The 21,516-nt window shown below is 35.6% G+C and overlaps 1 protein-coding gene across 1 annotated transcript in view; it reads right to left on the minus strand.

The window, feature by feature from the left end:
- LOC134389873 (T-cell receptor-associated transmembrane adapter 1) overlaps positions 1–21,516 on the minus strand; it is a 76,614-nt gene that overhangs the window by 17,177 nt on the left and 37,921 nt on the right. Inside the window, exons 3-5 of the mRNA XM_063113310.1 lie at positions 20,217–20,279; positions 19,704–19,837; positions 3,880–3,990 (exon numbers count right to left, since the gene is read on the minus strand). Coding sequence (XP_062969380.1) covers positions 3,880–3,990; positions 19,704–19,837; positions 20,217–20,279 — 308 coding nt within the window. The remainder of the gene's footprint in view (positions 1–3,879; positions 3,991–19,703; positions 19,838–20,216; positions 20,280–21,516) is intronic.

Genomic DNA, 21,516 nt, shown 5'->3' on the forward strand with positions numbered 1-21,516 from the left:
TCTCTCTGATGCATTTTCAATGTGAAAATGTGGAAAATGTGCCATAATTTTCTAGTAAGTAGGAGGTCTACAGATAGGACTTTGACATCTGAGCAAACCATACACTTGTTTATCCTTCTCAAAACAGAGAGGAAGAGTCGGATAAAACAGAAAGGACATGGTTGGGGGGGAGGGGGGGAGGGAGAAGGGTGGGAGGTTTTGGTGATGGGGAGCATTAATCAGCTACAATGTATATCGACAAAATAAAATTTTAAAAAAAAAAATAAAAAAAAAATAAATAAATAAAAAAAATAAAGGTTTGAGCAGCCCCAAAAAAAAAAAAAAAAAAAAAAAAAAAAAAAAAGAATATTCTTTGGATTTAAAGGAGGATAAAGCTAATACATTCCTATCAGAAAAAGAAATAAATGTAATCCTCCTAAAGAACAGATTTGGACAAAGAATCACATAAAAATGAAAGATTTATTTTGAAGAGAAGAAAACATTTCCAAGCTTGTACCTTGCTGCTACAGAGAACATCAAGGAGAGGCTTATCTTGTCTATCTGATTGAATGTGCAGATATTGTATTGTTGCTGGGATGGAGATTTTCTTTTGTAAACTATTTAATACACCAGCAAAACTTATTCACTGGCTGTTCACCAAAGCAGAGTCATATCTTGCAGGTTTCTTAGCCACAAAGAGTGCAAAAAAGAGTAGCACAAAGATGCAAACATAACAAGTTGCAGGAGGCCAGATATAGGGGTATTGCTTTCACAGACCTAGTGGCAGAAAAGCTGGCTGATATGATAGAATCTCTTCTAGTCTCTCTGTCCAGGAGAAACAAGGCAGGGAGAAGTCAAACAGTTTTCAGAGCTAATTCTGAACTTGGAATCTCTCTGGGTGAGAAAGAATTGGAAAGGATGGCAGAGTGCCAGTACTTGGGAAAAGATTCAGAAGTTAGGGCAGTTGAGAAAGGGCTGCAGAAAGAAAGGGGGAGGTGGGTTGAGAACAAAGGGCATTCATGCAGCACTGATGAACGCTGCTCCAAGGCCAATCTCGGGTTTGCACACAAATAAAGGGCAAGGGGCTGTGTGCTGCACCTAAGGAGAGAACATTACTGCTCAAATAAAATGATTTGTGATAGGCTAATGTTTAGAACCAATTCCATGAATGCCTACAGAAAACTCTGAAATGAACTTGAATGTGATCTACCTGAATACAAGTTACCACTAAAGTTCAGGGTATCGTATCTACCTGTTAAATAAAATAGAGAAAGGGTCAGGAAGTGAAGTGGGAGCTGGGGAGAACCTAGTGGGCATAGGAATGGTGGAAGCAGCGAAGAAGGCAGGGGAACCAATGTTCACTGATATATCAGACATTAAAATGGAATGGGATACCATGTGGTCATAGTAGCCCCTTAATAACTATTTGTGGAGGGAGGGAAGGAAGCACCAGAGCCACCAAGTATTGTGATGTGGGCTATACCAGGTCCAGGACTGACCGACTAAGTCCCCGGCACTGTACTAAGGTATATACTGTATATAGTTCTCACAAGAACCTTATGGCCTATATGGTATTTTCCACACATAGATAAATATAAAGAAAATGAGACTCAGAGAAGCCCATGTTACTTGTACAAGTTCTTCCAGCTAATTATAGAAAGCAGGATTCTAATTCACAGCAGGTTGACTTAAAAAGTTATGCTGTTAAAAACAATTGGGAGAACTGAAATTGATTTGAAAAAGTATACCAATGGATGCAATTTATTGTTTTCTGTTTTTAAAAAATATTGTTCTTTCCCAGCACACTACTTTTAGACAACACAGTCATTTATGGCATGCCTGGGGGCAGTAAGAGTTTGTACAATTCAAAAGAAAAAAACAAAGAAGAAATCTGCCCTGAAAAAGCAAAATGAAAAGATACTGCTTTTTGCAGTTGGGCTGCTATCTTTTAGCAGTGGTCAACTTATCATCATAAGCAAATATTTTACAAAGCATTTTGTGTAGTGGCAAAATTATATGGATATTAATAAATAAATTCCAATGCATAAACTACCAAAAATGAGAATTGTAAAACCTGTTCACATTGAGTTGTAAAAGGCTATTACAGTCTATACTTCTGAGGCAGCAGTAGTAGGTCAGTAAAATAGGACAAGTCCTGATCTTGATCATCCCGTTAAAAAATGGTTCTTAACGTTTATATTCAGTACAACTCAATGCAATCATAGGAATGAAAAAACGCCTATTTTGGTTGATAGTAAATAGGTCAAATTTACTAAATGGAATTGAAGATAGACAATTGGGCTCAAGTTAAGCATGTCAATCAACTTGTTACCTGACACCACAAAAATCTTAAGAGAACCACTGGAATCAATGGAAGAGTAAGGTACTAATTCAGATGATTATTCTTATTGTAGTTTCCACCATAAATTATTTCACCTCTCTAGTTCTCAATTTACCTTTCTCTAACTCAGATGATGATAATATCTGCATTTATTAAATTTCTTAATAGAGAAAATAAAATATAGTAAGTTAAAACCATTGTATAAAGAAAAGTGCTATTCTTAGCTCATTTTTTTTTTTATAGAAGGAAATGTTGTAGAAGATTTCTCATAATGAATCACTTACACATCTGACTTACTTGTTTGTTTGAAAATATATTTGATTTTAAAAATAACTTCTGAACATATTGCTAATGAAGTAGCATTGCTTGCCTGGAAGCTCACCTTAGAATTGAATTTTATATCAATTCTACCATAGAATTGATATAAAAGAGATCCTAAAGGAGGGTTGGGTTTCTGGCAAGACATTTGATCAACAATATAAATGTAGCATGTACTCTGTCCAACCATTTTGGACAAAGAATTAGAAAAACTGGGCACTTATCCTTGATTTTGCTATTGAATAGATATGTGACTTTAGCTATGCCTCTTCGTTTTCTAGTGCCTCTCACCTTTTTTCTCAAATCTGCATGATGCTAGTGCCTTATTCTTCATATTTTATATTAGCCTTATGAACACTTAAGAAGATACTTGTAAGAAGATCAAGGGCTTTCCTTGCAGTCTGACCATTGTTCTAAATTGGCTTCATGCAATTTTTCTTGAACATGAGTCTAACTTAATTTTCTTTACTTAATTTTATTTCTTTTCATCTGTTAAAAAAATGCATTTACCCTTTCTTTTCTACTCTTTTCTTATCACTTAAATGTTCTGCCACTAAGATTTTTTAGGCTCTAAGATATTGAGGCACTTCCTGGAAGGAGTCGAGCTTTCGTTCTTCCAACAATCCATCATGTATTCAACATGCATGTGTTGAATGCCTACAGCATACAAAGGCTGTGCCAGTTGCTGGGCTTTTCACTATTTCAGTCATGGTACGTGCCAGTAAAAGCCACATGGTTAAAACTGCTGCCCAGCTTGCTGATAAAGAAAAGTTAATAGCAGCAGATACTCTTGACTTACCCTCCTAGACCCTGGAAGGGTTTGATAACAAACCCATGGTTCAGGCTATTGCTTTTCCAGTCCCCTCCTGACCCCACCCATGTCTGTGGCACTTTGGAGGGCCTGGCTGATCCTGAGACAATTGCGTGTGCTTGAGTGGAATCTTAAAGAGCAGTCTTCACTTTTCTCATCACGCATCAGAGGGAACCTGGATGGCTGCTCCAGGATAGACTACCATTCATGGGTTGTTCCATTGGAGGAGGAAAAACATGTTTACCAGGATAAGCCTTCCCAACTCTGCACCCTCAGGCAGAGATAAAGCTAAATGAGGGGTTTTTTTCACATTCTAAAATGATTGCATTCTTACATTAAGAGAACAAAATTGTCTACTTCTGTAGGTTTTCAGTGACTTCACACTTACATTCAAGTAGGTACTCTATGGCTATTTGTCAAAATGTCTTACCTCGTCGCTGCTTTTCCACCCAGTGGGAAATATTGAAGATCAGTGATATAACCAGAGCCAAACCCAAGAAGACTAGAAGTCCCCAGAGAAAAAAGGGGCATCCAGAGTTTCCTAGAAATAAAAGTAGACACACCCATAATCTAATAGCTGCTTTCCCATTTGTTTTGGTCTGTCTATTCCCACACTTAAAACCATTGCATTTATTCATAATAGAGGACAAAATCTTTGCCAGGAAATTAATTAACATTGGCAACCAAAGATTTCTTACAGATTTCAGAGTGGATATTTGTGATTAGTCCCTGAATTCAGCATCAGCAAAAGGAAGCAAGTTGCCCACATTCTTAGTGTTAAAGAAATGGAATATTAAAGATGTATTCCACTAAAAGGGGACAAGTAGGGACTGACTGTAAAAACCTTGGTTCAGAAATCAAGAACATCCAAATTACCAAGAATCATAAATTGCTATACTTTTCTCCTTTTTTAAATTCTTCTTTTTTTTCTTTTTTTTTTTTTTTGTCTTTTTTTTGTGACCGGTAAGGGGATCACAACCCTTGGCTTGGTGTTGTCTGCACCGCGCTCAGCCAGTGAGCGCACCGGCCATCCCTATATAGGATCCGAACTCCCAAGCGCCGCACTCTCCCAAGTGCACCACGGGGCCAGCCCTCTTTTTTAAATTCTCAGACTATAATCACACATGTTTTTCTTATTTACAGATAACCACTTGTTCTCTTCTATTAATCCCAGTAGTAGAGGATACTGTGTGTTGGGATAAAACATAATTCTGGAATCATAGTAACCTAGTTTTGTGAAGACTGGCCATAGGGAGCTTCTCTCTTATTATGTAGACCCCATGAGTGGATATGGAAGGTTGTTTATGCTTCTCTTTCCTCTCTGTGAAGACCTTTCTTTTCATTCCTGAGCCATAAAAGGAATTTTGTAGGATGTTACCTGTCAGTTGCCCTTGCGTATTTACAGCTTTCTTTACACATATACGAGTAACTTCTAAGATAATTAGTCCAATTATTTATAAAAATATAAAATATATTATATATAAAATTATATATGTAATTTATATATCAGGCTAGTTATCTTAGCAATGATATCCCCATAGGACCCACATCATATGTTGACCCCAGCAAAGTAACTTGTGATTCTACATTATGATATATTTATTTATTCAGCCAGTATCAATTAGACATCTCTTCTGTGCCAGGAACTATGCCCTATGCTAGAGAATCAAAGATAAAGAAAACAGAATTCTTGCCCTCAAGAAACTCTGCTTTGTTGGGCTCATCTGTTAAACACATAATTAGAAATGTGAAAATAGATGTAATAGAGAAGCTATTTCTTCATAGTCCACCTCTCTATGTGACTACCCACAATCAGAGACGATTTAAGTCCTTTCAAAGGTATCCAAATACCATTACATTAAACACAATAAACAGAACATACAAACACTTAATAGAGAGGAAATTAGCTTTGCTTCTCTAATTGGTCTTCAAAGCATCAAATGAAGACTCTCTAACCCAAAATGTCTTTGTGCTGCTCTATTTTACTGATTTCATGTGTGTCAAATTTGACATTTGAGTTGTTAATTATTTTCTTTGAATACTTATTGACGCTTCAGTGTTTGTTTAATTGCCCTCAGTGGGTTGAGTTGGCATCTTTGCTTTGTAAGTGAGCATGGTTAAGGCATACAAATGGTTAAATATATAAACGTATATATGCATATGTATTTATGATATAGACATACACGTACATATATGCACACAATTTGCATATCACTTATTGACATTATGTATGAATATACATTGCTTTAGTTTGAACTAGTTTGCATCTCTTTTAATACCAGAAAAATTTGTCTACTAATGTTTACTACTTCTCATGATGAATAAATTAGCCCCCCCTCAACTTAGTATTTTTAACCAAATTAATTGGGAGGTCTATAGCAGAGAACAAAAGACTATTCAAGCTGTCACCTACAAAGAAACAACCAAATCACTGTTTCAATTCTACAGTTCACACTAAAGGCTTTAAGGAAATTCCTAATAATTATCATGAAATATGTTAGCAACAATAAGGCAAGAACTTGGGCCACATTACACATTCCTTTAGGGCTGTGTTTTATCATTTACTGTAACAGTAAATGTGTCTCACATAACCATTTGGCAGCCTTTTAAAACACAAGCTAAATTCTAACATGTGGCAGCTGTTTAGGCCTGTATATGGAGTAGTTTAGCATGATCTCTAGTTTTTTTCTGATTTTAGGAGTCTATAAATCCTAACAATTCTGTTTTTCAAGATTTTTTTTTTTTTTTGTAATGTGATCTGAGTTTTAAACAGAAATGTTTTCATGTAGAAGCTTTGTATTTCCTGGCAGTCTTAATATCATTCATAATTTTTTGACTGACAACAACAACAAAAAAAAACACATTGTGAAAAAAAACAAAACACACTCATGAGAAGTGAAAATATTGAGTAGCTGAATATGGAATTTTCAGCTTGAATGGCAGATCCATATAAATGTTCACACACACACATGCACACTTACACACGACTTCATACCTTCCCTTACCCAGTAATTCTCCATATGCAATATAAACATTTCCATACCCCTGTGGCTTTTATAATATTGGATGCACAAAGTGCTTAAAAACTCTTGCCCAGAAATACAATCTTTAATATCGTTATTCACTGATTGTAATTACTTTCATTTACATAGCTTTTATCAATTTGAAAAGAACTCCCACACAACATAATTTTAGCTACACTGTTAAAAAGCCAAAGGGCTTGAGAAATTATTAGGGAGGCAAGGACAGCTAGGAAAATCATGATTTAAGTTTCTATCTAGATTTCAAATGCCAGGGGCTAATAGTGGTGGGTTTAATTATAAGACCTCTGACTCCCTCAAAGCCAACAGTAATTGACGGGCACTGTATTCAGAATTCACAATTACATGTGCTCTGGAAGTAAACCCAGCTAAGCAAATATAATGTCATTCTGCTGGCAGATTTGATTCATACAGGAGTCTTTACTTAAACAATTAACAGTAGAAAAAGCAATAAATATAAAACCTTAAATGCTTCTATTTCAGGCTGTCTTTAACTGAGACAAGTGTATGAGTTTACAGTATATAGTACATTGCTTCTCTTAATGTTAGAGCAGTGAACATCTCTTTGCATTCAGTGAATGTGTATGTTTATTTCAGACACCCAGAAGTTTCAAAGAAAAGTAGTGATATTATTATCTACGAGTCTTCTCATAAAATGAGGTTTTCTTAACACAATGATGGTTTGGTGCTGACCAAGGCACATGCTTGATGATTTTTTGAACGTGGTTCATCATCACTACACCCACAGCCCAGCCACCCCCCTGCAGCCCCATCATCCTTGTCAATAGAAGACATTAGAATCATAGATGTTAGCACAAGAGGGGGGTCTCCGATCAGTGCCAGGCTTTCAGGTAAACAACATACTGTTTTTAATGCAAAATCTGTAATCCACTGACCTTAAATGAGTGTCTATTACAAACAGAGGCTTATTTGAGAAGTGAGTGGTGTGTGTCGGGGAGAGCAAAAACAGCAGTACCGGGTGGCTCTGGATGTCTATTTTCAAACAGTGTGAAGAAAGAGAATGTGACCACTCAGTAGTCCTGTGACTGCGGCACGTGGATCACTAAAGCTCGCTAAGCCAGTTGTAAAACTGGAGCTCAGGGCTTCTTCTGTGTGACATCAAGGCCACCTATTTCTAGCACATCACAATTCCTCCCAATCATTGCTTACTTAATTTAATTGAAGAAAGTGTACACACAGGAGTGAGGTGGAGGGCAGATTTTAAGAGAATGTGGGATGACTTCTCCAGTGCTGGATTCCTGTTGGTTTTATAATTAAACTTTAGTTGAGATTGGTAAACTTCAGATGTCCTGTTAAGATTGAAGTGCTGCCAAAATCCCTGCTGTAGATGAAGCTCTCTATCTGTCTTTAGTGACTCCATTATATATATAATGTATAAACTTACTGTTTCCTATTAGAGAAGCACCTTGGTAAGACTCTCTGAAGGTGGTGTGGTTGTGTGGAATCTTCCATCCAACACAATTCTTTAACTATTGTGTTACTTTTAATGTTTCAAGAAGGCCTACTAATTTTTCCTCTCCTCCTTTTAATTCAGAATGCTGAGAAAACTAAATAAAATCAAAAAGCCTGGAAAAGTGCCCAGTAATGATATCTATTATTAACTAGCAGTTTGTGGGCATTTATTTCTCAGAGCTTCAATCTTTGAGTGACAATCTTCCCTGGATTGACTTTTCTTTAAAATCACTGCCACATATTACCTAAATTAAATGATGAAACATTGTCTTTGACCCATTTTTAAAGAATATCTGAGTTTAAAAGATGATCCATAACTTAGTCCTACCTAGTCTCTAAGAGAAAGGCTTTCATTGTTCTCAAAAAGTTATTGAGGTTCAAAGGAAAACAAAACTGAATAAAGACAATGATAACCCTTTTTTTTAAAAAAAACACAATGTATAGACTAAATTGTGAGCCACTGTTTAAACTAAATTAATGATAACCCATGGGAATTGTTCCACCATTCAATTCAGCTAATATTGATTTTATGTGAGTGCAGAAACACAGCAGGAATTATGATACCAGCACATTTATTGATGATGTAGTTACTACAGGCATGTGGGTAGGAAAAAAGGAAAGAGATTTGGGGTTTTCTTTTCATACAGTGTTTTACTTACCTAGACATAATTTTGCTTTTTTGTGTGTTCAAATTATTTTCTTTTTATCTAAATAAAAAATCTATCATCTGATTCTCTTCTTTCATGTTAAGTTTTGTCTTGTTTAGGCTTTTAAGATCTATGAGGCTTTAAGGGCAAATACTTTGTATTCGTATCTCTTCTGTGGAATTGTCAAACATCTCTCAATTGAAAATGGAGGAGCTCCAATATTACACCTTAAGGAGAAATCTGAACTTCAAAACTCTATGGAGAAAATTTTTTCATAGCCCTTCTAAATTTAGAATTTAGAAATAGTTGAACGTCATGTTCACTGCCTAGAGCCTTTTCACTCTTCCCAAGTTCCCCATCATCAGCCCACAACTGTTCATAGTACTGCTATGTCCCTTTCTTGCAGGCACAAGTGAAAGGGGTTCTTTGCTAACCTATGAACTGGGAAAGAAAAGGAGGGGTGTAAAATCGTATATCAGCTTATGGTCCCTGTGTGATTCATACAATCAATTGATTTTAAAATCCCTCAAACAAAACACTGGGAAGCAAATTCACAGAAATTATGATATGTCATATCTTCACTCTGTAAATGGCTCATATAAATTGATATTAAAAGTACTGTAAGAATAATTAGGCAAAAAGATATAATCAGACAATTCATGAATGATAGAATTATGAGCAGTTAAAAAACCCATGCAAAAATTTTCAACCTTACTATAATCAAAGTAATGCATATTAAACAATGGGTCTTCATGTCGCACTTATGAAAGTAGTAGAGGTTCTTTTAAAGGAGACCAGCCTGTTAAGAAGAAACACCACTGGGAGGAAATTGAATTGGCACCACTCTTGGAAAAGCAATTTGGCAATAATGAGACTTAAAACGTTCATAACCTCTCATTTGGTAATTTCAATTCTAGAACTCTTTCCTAAGAAAATAAACTTTAATACAAAAAAGTGATGGAATTGTTCATCTTTCCATCATTTAATATATTAAAAAACTAGATACAACAAAAAATGTCCAACAATAAACAAATGACTAAGTAAACACATGACTACAGCCCAATAGATGTCACTTTGTGCATTTATTTAAAATGAGTAGGCAGAAGTTGTAATAAAAAGGGAAATGGTTTTGTTATCTTAGGGGAAAAATCTGGATAGATAATTTTATGTACATTATTGTTTTAGTTATGAAAAGCAAACTATGTAGAAAGTATAGAAATAAAAATTGGAAGGCAATACAACTTAATATTTTATGTTTTTAAGGTTAGGGGAAATATGTAAGATTTAAAAAAAAAATTTTAATATAATTTTCACAGGTCTCCCACTTCGTATAATGAGTGTGTTTTCTCTTATAACAAAAAGTTGTTTATTAAAAAATTAAAAGCACACAGAAGAATATAGGAGGAATGGACCATCAACACGGAGTCACAAGAGTGAACTGGTGTGGATTCAACCCTCACAACTATTGCTTAAGCGACTGAATTGTCACTGGCCTTTTCAAAATTGTCATCTCTGTTTATGTTGACAATTGGATCGACTGCTGGGAACATACTGTAGTTTCTGAGAGTGCAGTGACGCCTATCCTGCTCTACATCTAAACTGAATTAAAGAGGACTCTGTATAGTTAACAAAGCTTCCTTAAAAAGAACATGTACTTCAAATGGCATAATTATCAATGAACTTTTACTGAACAGCTACAACTAGCTTTACATTAGAAAACTGCCCGCTTTCTTTCTTTCAAGATAAAATAGTCAAACTCATCAATATATTTCAAAATATATTAGAATCATAATAAAGGTTATCTCACATTTTCAAAATAATTGTGTTAACTAATTTACCTTCCAAATATTAAGGAACTTTTTGTGAGGACTTGGAAATTACTAAGCGAATTTTTTAGGCATAGGAACTGAACAAAGTAATTAAAAATGCCACTTACCTGACATGCTTCTTTTTTCAGAGAAATCCTTATGTAGCCATAAGGCAAATGTATGATTTAAAATGCTCTCACGAACTTTTTTTCCTAAGTAAAATTGCTCTGTTATGTTATGTTCGAAGCAGCAGGGCAGAAAACTTATCTTTATCGGTGTCTCCGGGTTTTTTTTTTTCCGCTTCTGTCTCTTAAAATCTTTTGTGTGTACTTTGTTCAGTTACAAACAGGAAATGTGGTGATGGACGCCTCTAGAGTTTTGACCTGAAACCAGTTGACTAAAACTGTCATGTAATGTGGGAAGAAAAATCCCACAAGCCTCCATACTCTGGTATTTGAATATTTACCAATACTCGAGTCTAATTCAAAAAGAAATAATCAAATCAAGGTATGAATTAAACTAGGATTGATCTTTCATATCTCTAGAAAGGATCGAGGTATCTCCCCACAAGTGAACTCACATGGAAACAAAATGAAATGTACTAACCTGAGGAGGGAACAGTAAGCAACCCTTGGGCATGCTCAGCCACTTGTTGCATTTTCTTCCAAACATGATGGAGGAAAGGGGATTAACCCTTTCTGAGCTCTTACTATGCATCAGTTGCCTTCTGTACATTATCCCACCAGGAGACTAGGTGCTTATCTTATGGCCTGCCAACCCTCATCCCAGTCACTGTGAGTGCCTCTGTCTAACCTAGAGCAGCTTGACAACAAGCTCCAGTTCTCAACCACCATCCCAGAGTCTCAATGTCAGAAGCTCTTAAATGCTAGTGTGCATAAATATGCTATGTGGCACTAGTTTAAAATGCATTAGTTAAAAATCCTGGGCCCTACTGGATCAGAATACCTGGGGAAGAAGCCCTGAAATCTGCATTTTAACGAGCACCCCTGGTTATTTTAAAATAAATATTTTGGACAATGCTTTGAGAAACTCATATATATGTGGGGTAGAATTGATCTAACCCATCATTAAAACTCCAGAACCAAGATTTAAGCCTGGCACATTCTAGGTCTCAATAAATATTCTTACAATGATTGAATTAATAAAATAATGGTAGAGCCTTCTGCTTTCTCTTTGTCCCATTGTAGAAAACAACTCCTATAGTAAGCAAAATACAGTGTTTTCTTTGTTCTTTGGGCAGAGTTGGTAAAACATTAACATTTTTCCACTCCAATCACTTTCCCCAAAATATTTCTTGTGAATCATTGAATCAGAATCTATAAAACTGAAAGAGACCATGGAGATTCCTAGTCTAATCTTCCTTAAAAAGCATTTTCAAAATATGTTTCATAGGACACTAGGTCTTTGAGAAATGCTTAAAAAACAAATGCTCCTTCAATAAATATATTTGGAAAAGCTGTGTATTATTTTTACCTCTATAGATGCATGTTAGTATATGAGTACTAAAGGCTTAGGTAAGTCCTGCAAAAAGAAAACCCAAATCATCTTTTTATGAATCTTTTCTAAACTTATTTGGCCAGAGAACTCTGTTCGGCAACCATCCATTAGCAGGGTGACAGGTTCTGTGTAGCAGGCCTGGTGACTACAGACGAAGAATTTGAGGGAACACCAGTATCAGGTTCATGTAGGGACCAGAGGACAACAATGAATCAGTCCCAGAATTAGATGGAACACAGAGATAGAGACTGCTGAGAGCTGAATTGCAGACATCCAGGCAGGTTTGGACACCTAAGACATCAGCTTAACAGGAAAGGGCCAGTCGTGGGGTGGCCTTGAGGGGTTGGGCTTTGGTGAGGGAAGAGGGTAACTGACAAGGAGGGTAGAAGCTTCAGGCCCAAGAGGGAACTGCATGAGTTACTGAAGCAAGACCTTGGAATATGGGCAAAGTAGATGCCCACTTATGTCAACTGAAGCATACAGAGAACACTGGAGAGAGAAAGGGTCTCAAGACAGGAAATATAGCTGACAGCATCTCCTTGTTAGAACAAAAACATTGAAGAGGATGGGGAAAGAAGGAAGGAAGATACCCCAGTCTGGATGATCCATAAAGTGTAATTCCAGAAAAAAAATAAGAGTTCAGTAACTGGCTGTGAGTGCAGAGAAAGTCAAACTCAGCAAGAATGACTCTGGCAAAAATGCAGAAATTCCTTGGTTAGCCCAGGAGGTGTACCTCTCAGAACAGCCCAACAGGAAGAGAGACCCAAACCAAACCTACTCCCTGGGACACCAGCTGGCTAAGAACTTCCGTGCCTCAGACTCTAATAGACAAGTCTGCAGGGAGCTGGGGAGCTGGGGAAGACAAGAGTGGGGGAGATAGGCAGGGACCCAGGAAGGTTGATTCCTGTTTCATGTCAATAAAGGAGCCTGTAGTACATGCTAAGTGATTACCTAATGGCTTAAAAGAGTTAATGTACATCCTAAACACATGATTGATATCTCCAAAGCAGTAAAAACTTAGGCTAATAAATCTGAACCACTTCACAATATCTAATGATTATAACATTTTTGAAAAGTGATCTGCATTACAATGTTCCCCGTTCCATAGATTTATGGAGTTGGAAGATATGACAAAATTGTCCAAGGGCACACAGAACGCCTGTGCCTGTGCATCAGATAGCTCCACAGATGTTTGAAATTTGCCAGAAAAAAGATAGCTTTTCATTAAATATAGATGGCTGAGCACATGGAGACATTATCAGACTATGAAAATGTCTATGGGATTTGAATGATGGCTTATGAGCTATGAGCTATGTTCAACTAATAAATAAACATGAGGCCTCTGTTGTACTTTTTAATGAGATGGGTTACCAAAATGAAGTTTAAAAGATAACTATACTAAGCAGAAATGTCCTGATAAGCTTGAAGAGTTAGAAATGTCATAGGAAATTTGGGGGGGGGGGCGGTTGATGGGTACCTGTCATAAAATGAGAATTTTAAGGCAAACAAAATTGAGGTTTGTTGCCAAAAAAACTGAAAAACATATCAAAATCACACCTGCCATTCAGAGTTCCACACTCAGAAAAATGGGTCACACAGCATAGAGAGTGACCCAGTTTTTCAAAACTCTTTTTTTATGATCATCTATCATTTTTGTAATTAATCGCTATAGTCTATTTATTTACATCTGTGTGTGTATGTGTATGTGTGTATATACATATACTTTAAGTCCAAGGGGTTCCAAGCTGTTAAGAATAGGTATTGCAATATATTTACAAAAGGATTTATTGTTGAAATTATTTACAATAACATGCACTACTTTTATAGTCAGAATAAAAGATGCTTCTTTATTTTAAAGACCCTTTAGAATACCTTTGTTTTATAGAAACATCTTATCTCTTCATGTAATTTTTCTTTATTTCTGGTGAATCATTCTTTAGTTATACTAAAGATAGTATAAAATGAGCAAACAACTTTATTAGAAAATGGAAGGGAGGGACCCCTGTGTTTCCAATTATGCTGTTTTAAAATATGGAATTGTTCAAAATTAATTAAACAGTTACAATTGCATCTCATTAGACTATATTGATGATTCACATTTTCATTGAGTTTAGACTATAAGATCCTCCAGAAAACATAATTACACAGCTGGAAAAGAAAAAAAAAAAAAAAGCAATAGAAGAACGCACAGATTTGGCATAAGGTTTTTGGATCTTTTTATTACACTTATTGTGCCTTACAGGACCAGAATTCTTAGAAAATCAAACGTTAAAATAAAAGATTATATAATAGAAATTTAGAAACAGTAGAGAAAAATGTCTAATTGTACGCACAGTCTATTTTCCACATGTGAGAGACTTAAGTATCCAAGATTTCTAGGAAACAATTTGCCATATTACACTGACTTCTAGGTGATGCCTTAGAGAGAGTATTAGCAAAGCTAAAGCATTATGATAAATTTTGTTCTTATTTGAAATGCATTTGGTGTGAACAAATTAAAACAAGTCTATTTGCTGTAGGACTTCTCATAGCTTTAGTTAGCTAATATGCAATTTCTCCTCTCAAGATGAGGATGTATTATGCAGTATATTTCAAAAAATTATTGCATATGAGTCACATTCCTTTATTTTTAAAGAATTTTTCAGGACTATTGTTCTGAAGTATGTATTTTAGGAAACACTAGATCAAGCAACTTTTTGTTCCTGTTAAACTGGCTTTTACCTTCTGGCCTCCTTCTACATTCAGGGCTTGGCTTACTTGAGAGAAACTGTGATAATATCAACTTTACCACCTGAATAAAAATTTTCATAATTAGAGATGGTTTTGTTGAGATTAAAAAGGAATGAGTTCTTAGAATTCAACTGTCCTAAAATAAGTAACACAATTGGCATCTCAGAAGTTTATACAGTGAGTCTAGCTCTATGGATCCTCCACCAAATAAATGCAGTAGATTAAATTTTGATCAAAATGACAGATGTAGTGCTAGACTATTTCTAGGAGAAGGCAAGTTCTAGTTGGAGGGGCCCAGGGCCTAGGAACATAGAGCAGAAGCAGGAACATCAGGAAGTGATGCTGCAGTCAGGGTCCGGGCTGGAAGCAGATGATAGGAGTCAAAGGGGGTAGTTTAATGAGTTGAATAAAGGACTATTTACAAAGGTACAGGCAGGACTAACAGGAAGCACAAGGGAAAGTGAAGCATTTCTGGGTTACCAGTAGAGAGAGCAGATGACCACTGTGTTAGTCAGGGTTCTCCAGAGAGACAGAACCAATAGGATATGTTTAGAAATATATAAGAGGGGATTAATTAGGGGAATTGGCTCATGCAATTGGGAAGGCTGAGGAGTCCCACGATAGGCCATCTGCAAATGGGATGCCGGTAGTGTGCTGCAGTCCAAGTCCAAAGGCCTCAGAACCAAGGAAGCCAATGGTACCACTGGAACCCAAAAGCTGGCAAGTCTCGAGCTCTGAAGTCCATGTACAGGAGAGCACAGTTTATCCTAGCTCTAGCGGATAGAGAAAGAGGTTCACCTTTTTCCTCAGTTTTTGTTCTCTCCGGGCCTCCAGCAGATTGAGGGTGGGTCGTTCCCATCCAATCCACTCAGGCTCTCATACTAATCTTTGCTAGAAACATTCTCATGGGCACATCTAAAAAGATAGCCCTACCAGGTTTCTTGGTATTCCTTAATGTAATCAAGTTGACACCTAGAATTAACCACCACAACCACCTACGCTTGAAAGTATTAGAGGAGTATAAGTGACTGGAACCCAGTGAGATATGTAGCTATGCCTGACAGAAGCTGTGGTTTGCAAACACACAGACACACAGACCGACAGACATACACACACGCAGCCATTGCTGTGGCATGACCAGGTAAGAAGCGAGCTGTGGGGAAAACATCCCAATTTTGCTCTCTTCTGTCCTCCAGTCTTCCACCCATTTTCCTCATTAGCCGAACCCAATACTCAGAGGGAAAAGCAGCCCCAATGATGTAGTCCATAGAAGTCAGCTCCATGTCTCAAAGAGGAATAAAGAAGAACAGAGAATGGAATTAGAGTGATAAATATTTGAGTAAGGGGTACAGAGAATGAACTTAATTTTAGATAGGTGCTATCTGTTCGCCAGATATAGACTTCACAATTCTATACATAGACTCATCTTCCAGAGCACAAAAGAGTAAGAGCATTTTTTTGACATTTTAATCTAAATTTATTAGTATAATTTAATGGGCCCTAAAATAATACCTGAGATGTCCTAAATGATGTCAGTCTGGTCATGCATAGTAGAACAAAACAAAGGATAACATTTATTTAGATATTGAATAAAACTAATGAAAGTGAGGATATAATAAAGCGAACTATCCATAAAAATTTATCAGAATTTTAAAAATATATATGAATCTCTACAGGGGTTTTTTTGTTTGCTGTTTTTGGTTTTTTTTGTGTGTGTGTGTGTGTGTGTGTGTGTGTGTGTGTGTGTGTGTATGTCTGGCCAGTATGGGAATCCAAACCCGTAGACCTTGGTGTTACAAGGCTGCACACTAACCTGCTGAGCCAACCAGCAGGCCTAAAAAATGTATGAATCTTTAAAGAAAAAAAACTCAGAGAAAGAACAAGAAAATAATAAGGCCAATGTGATATATATTTAACATTTGAGGAATCTAACAGTAAATGAGAATATTTTGTACTATTCTTGCAATCATTTTGTAAAATCTGAAATTACATCAAAACAAAAGTTTGAAAATAAATGTAAATTACTTTGAACAGTGTCTGGTAGATATAAAACACACAATAAGTATTAGATGTTTATGTTGTTAATATTACCCTGGTAACAAAATCAGATAAAGGTATTACAAGAAAATTACAGACAAATTATTCCTCATAAACATAGATAGAAAAAATCCATAACAAAATTTTAGCAAGTATAATCCAGCAATATATTAAAAGGATAATTTATTACAACTGAGCAGGGTTTATCCCAGGAATACAAAGATGATTTAATATTAGAAAGTCAATCAATGTAAGTCATCAGATTAACAGACTGAAAACAAACAAAAAACTGATCATCTCAACAGAAGGTAGAAAAATGATTTTGCAAAATCTCAACATGCATTTCTAACTAAAATAGAAATAAAACTCTAATTAGGAATATGAAAGAACTTCCTCAACATAATTAAGAGTACTTACAAAAAACCTACAACTTACATCATTCTTAATTGTGAAATACTAAATGCTTTCCCCTTAAAATAGGCACAAGGAAAGAATATCCACTCTCAGCACTTTAATTCAACATTTTACTGTAGGTTCTAGCCCAAGCAATAAGAAAAGAAGTTAAATGCACATGAATTAGAAATAAGAAAGTAAAATTGGCTTACAGATGACATTATTCTATGAAATCTACAAAATTATCTGGTAGATAATTAGCAAGTGTAGCAGAGTTTCAAGATACAAGATTAATATACAAAAATATTAATTTTATTTCTTAATACTAGCAACAAAAAATCAGAAATTGAAATAAAATAGAAACAGAAATGAGATCAGTAGGTTTGGAGGTTAAAGACTGGGGAAAGAAGTGACTGCAAAAGGCAAAAAGGAAATTTTGGGGGGAAAAATTTTAAATGATGAATTTTTACTATATCTAAAGTATGCTTTGATAAATCTCACTATAAAAGTACTGAGATAGAAAAAAAATTAAAAATGTATGAGTCCATGTTGATAGACAAGCAAACAAACAAACAAATGATAGGGGAAATTTTTAGAATACACACTAGCTAATAATCATAAAAGAAATGATGGAATTAGAAAATGCACCATTTTGTAACTATCAAATTAATAAATGATTTAGAAAAATATTGTTAGTAGATGCTAAACTAGTACATGAATTATTGATGAACAAAGAGATATTAACCTAGTCTCAAAATGTCTCCTTACAAATTATTTATTAATTTAAAAGGAAAACTATTAACTTCATGGTAGAGAAACATAGCAGATGGAACCTTAACTAAGTATCAAAGTTAGTGTTACCAGTAATGGAACCAACCAAAATCATATATCTCCTTTTACAGTACATTTTTTCTGGTATTCTATGAAAATTGAGAAACTTTAATCAATCAAAAAGTGTCAGTCATGCCCAAACTGACAGTCATGCTACAAAAATTACTGACCCATGTAGCTCAAAAAATCAAGGTCAAGAATAACAAACAAATGCTGATTAAATGTTTCAGATTAAAGCAGACTAAGAAGACACGACAAGTAAAGACAAAGAGTGATCTTACATTGGATCCAGGGCTATGGGGGGAAAATAGCTGTAAAAGATGTTACTGGGACAATTGCTAAAATTTAAATATAGAACAGTCAGGTAGGTAACAGTATTGTACCAATGTTAAATTTTCTGAATTTTATGATAGTACTGTAGTTATGAAATAAAAAAGTCTTGATCTCAGGAAATACACACTAAGGATTTAGAGATAAAGGGGCATAATCTCGGCAACTCACAATCAACTTCCAAATACATGCACAGAAAGAAGAGGGAAGAGAGAGCAAATGATATACATAAAGTAAAGGGAAGTCCTTCGGGTTGATGGATATGACACCAGCTGGTAACTCAGATTCACAGAAGGAAATAAAGATCACCAGAAACATGTGAGTAAATAAAAAGACTGTGTGTGTGTGTGTGTGTGTGTGCAAGTTTGTGTGTGTTTGTGCATGTAATTTTTTTCTTTTCCTTTCTTAATTTCTTTAAAATCAGAAGATTGTTTAAAGCAATAATTATAGCACAGTATTGTTCAGTTTATAATATACATGAAGATTTTATATCTATGACAATAATAACACAAAGGAATAGGATAAGATGAAATGGAGATTTATTGGTACTAATTTGCTCTTTTATTAAAATTAAGTCAGTACTAATTTTAAGTGAACTGTGAAAGTTATAGATAGATATTGTCATCCCTAAAATAACTGATAAAAAATTTTAAAAATGCAGCCAAAGTATAAACAAAGGAATTAAAATGATATTCAAAAAGTACTTGTGTAAAAAAAAGAAGACAGTAATGGAGAAATAGTGGGGGAAAAAAAAGACATGAGATATATAAAATACAAATACCAAAACAGCAGATGTAAACTTAACTACATCAATAATTATGTTAAACTTAAATGGATTTAACACCCCAATCAAAAGGCAGAGGTAGAATGGATAAAAAATCGAGACCTTACTATTTGTCTGTTAAAGACACACTTTAAATTTAAAGACAAAAATAGGTGAGAGTAAAAGAAAGAGAAAAGATATGCAAGTACACAATAACAATAACAATAACTGAGTTGGAATGGCTATATTTATATGAGACAAAATAGACAAAGAATATTGCTAAGGGTGATGTTTTTGGTAATGTATCCTAATCATAACAAGGTCAATACATCAGAAAAATATAACAGTTATAGATATATATGTTCCAAACAACAGAACCACCCCTCCAAAATGAAGCAAAAACTGACAGAATTTATGGAGAAATAAAAGATACAATAGAATTAATTGAAGATTTAGCCACTCCTGTTTCAGTAACTGACAGAACTAGAGAGAAAACTAGTAAGGTTATAAAAGTCATGAACAACACTGCCAACTTACAGGACCTAATTAACATTTAAACAGTACTTCAATAGCAACAGCAAAATACACATTATTTTTAAGCACACATTAAACAATTTCAGCATTGACTGTATGGCAGTCCATAAAACAAGTCTCAAAAAATTAAAAGGATTAAAATAACACACTCTCATGCCCTTGGAAAGGGTCATGTCCTTGGTAAGGTGACTTCGTCAATTGAGGCAATACTTGAAGAGAGCTGATAGGTTGAGGCCTGTCTTCAAGCAACCCTCCCAGCAACCGGATAATCAGTCCTTCATTCCTGAAGGGGGATCTGAGCAGTATATTACAGTGTTCATCACAGTTTAAAAATAACAAATGAGGTATATTAAGTCTGTCTTGTAACGAAGTCTATATAGCAGATGCTATTAGTTGCCTAGTCAAGATCCAGTTTCTCCCTATGGTCTAATTTGTTTGAAGCAGTGATGTGCCCAGCCCACATGGAACATGGGCAGCTAAACCAATTATAAGAATCCTATTCTCTGATTTTCTAAAGCCTCCCCCTGCCCTGCCACCCTCTGCAGCAGTTCAATGTGGTTCTATGGCCCAATTCTAGATAAAAGGACCCAAGAAAATGTCTGCTACAAGGATTCTGAAAAATATTTTGTTTTTCTTATTGAAAGGAACAGAAGCTGACATACCCTTGCCTCTCCTCTTTCTCTTTCTCTAACACAGCTATGGTAACCTGGAGCTGCAGCAGCCATCTACAACCGAGAGAGAAAGGTTAAGAGCATTTCTGAGTTTGTTCTGACATTGCTGAGCTGTTGAATAAAGCCATAAACCTACCTCCAGGCTTCTTGCTCTTTAAGGAAAATAACTCCTTATTGTTTAAGTAGCTAAAATTGGATATTCTGTTACTTGCAGCAAATCATAATCCAAACTAATCCTAGATAAAATAGGATGATGACTATATTGAGTATTTTATTAAAATATATAGGTATGTGCAGTGTGTGTGTATTTACCAAACTGTGGTGTGTTTTCAAACTTATATTTGTAAACATTAAATATTATACCCTCCTGGGGATTCATATTGCATATTAGCATTATTGGTACTAATGATTAGCATTAAGATGTTCTGCCATAAATAAACCTATTTCAAAAAGGTTTATGCTTTAGAAAAAAAAATGCTTTTTAAATATATTTGACCCAAAATACCTATTAAAAATTCATATGCTAATATGGAATGAATTGGGAAACATTATTTAGCTTGTGTGCTGATCCATAGTTTATTAACTTGTTCCTTATTTCTGTGATCTTTTTCTGCGGCAATTTTCTGTGGCATAAAATGCAGTTACTTTTTTCTCACGCATGTGCCTAGATTACTGAAGCTGTGACATATTGCTGTGTTGAGCCGTGTGTTAGGATGTGGTCAAAGCCCAACAGCATGTGTAGCAGCACATTCACAGCATTCTTTGCTGGTCACAACTAACATCCTGTGTCTCTCTACACTAGTTATTTTTATCTGCCTGCCCTTTCTCTGCTGTGGCAATTTGCTTATTGACATTGCAGAAACAGAGACATGAGGTAAAAGTATGCAGCTTCCTACGCTGAAGAAGGCGTTCTCTTTTGACAAAGGAAGTGTGTCTGTGGCCAGTTTTACAAAAGTCCTGAGTTACGTTTGATTATGTAGCTTTACAGCCTGGCATCTATGTAGGTCATGATCTTCCAAGAGGGGCTTTGGTACATTCCCTCCAAAGCCATACTGGTGTGGCTAGAATGACTGGATACTAGTGATGCTTCGCTCTTTCACGTGGTCGATGCTTACTTGTAGTTATTTGTTCAAGTATTCTTCTGAAGGGTCACACAGGATATCTTACAGACCTGTCAAATTAAAACTCTGAAAATCTGAGCATTTTATTTCTTCCCCATCTTCATAATAGCACCATCGTCACTACTTCATTCCTTGGCGCATCTCATCTCCGCACCATCTCTCTGCTGCCC

Source organism: Cynocephalus volans, chromosome 1, assembly GCF_027409185.1.
Source record: "Cynocephalus volans isolate mCynVol1 chromosome 1, mCynVol1.pri, whole genome shotgun sequence".
In the NCBI taxonomy this organism is placed as follows: domain Eukaryota; kingdom Metazoa; phylum Chordata; class Mammalia; order Dermoptera; family Cynocephalidae; genus Cynocephalus; species Cynocephalus volans.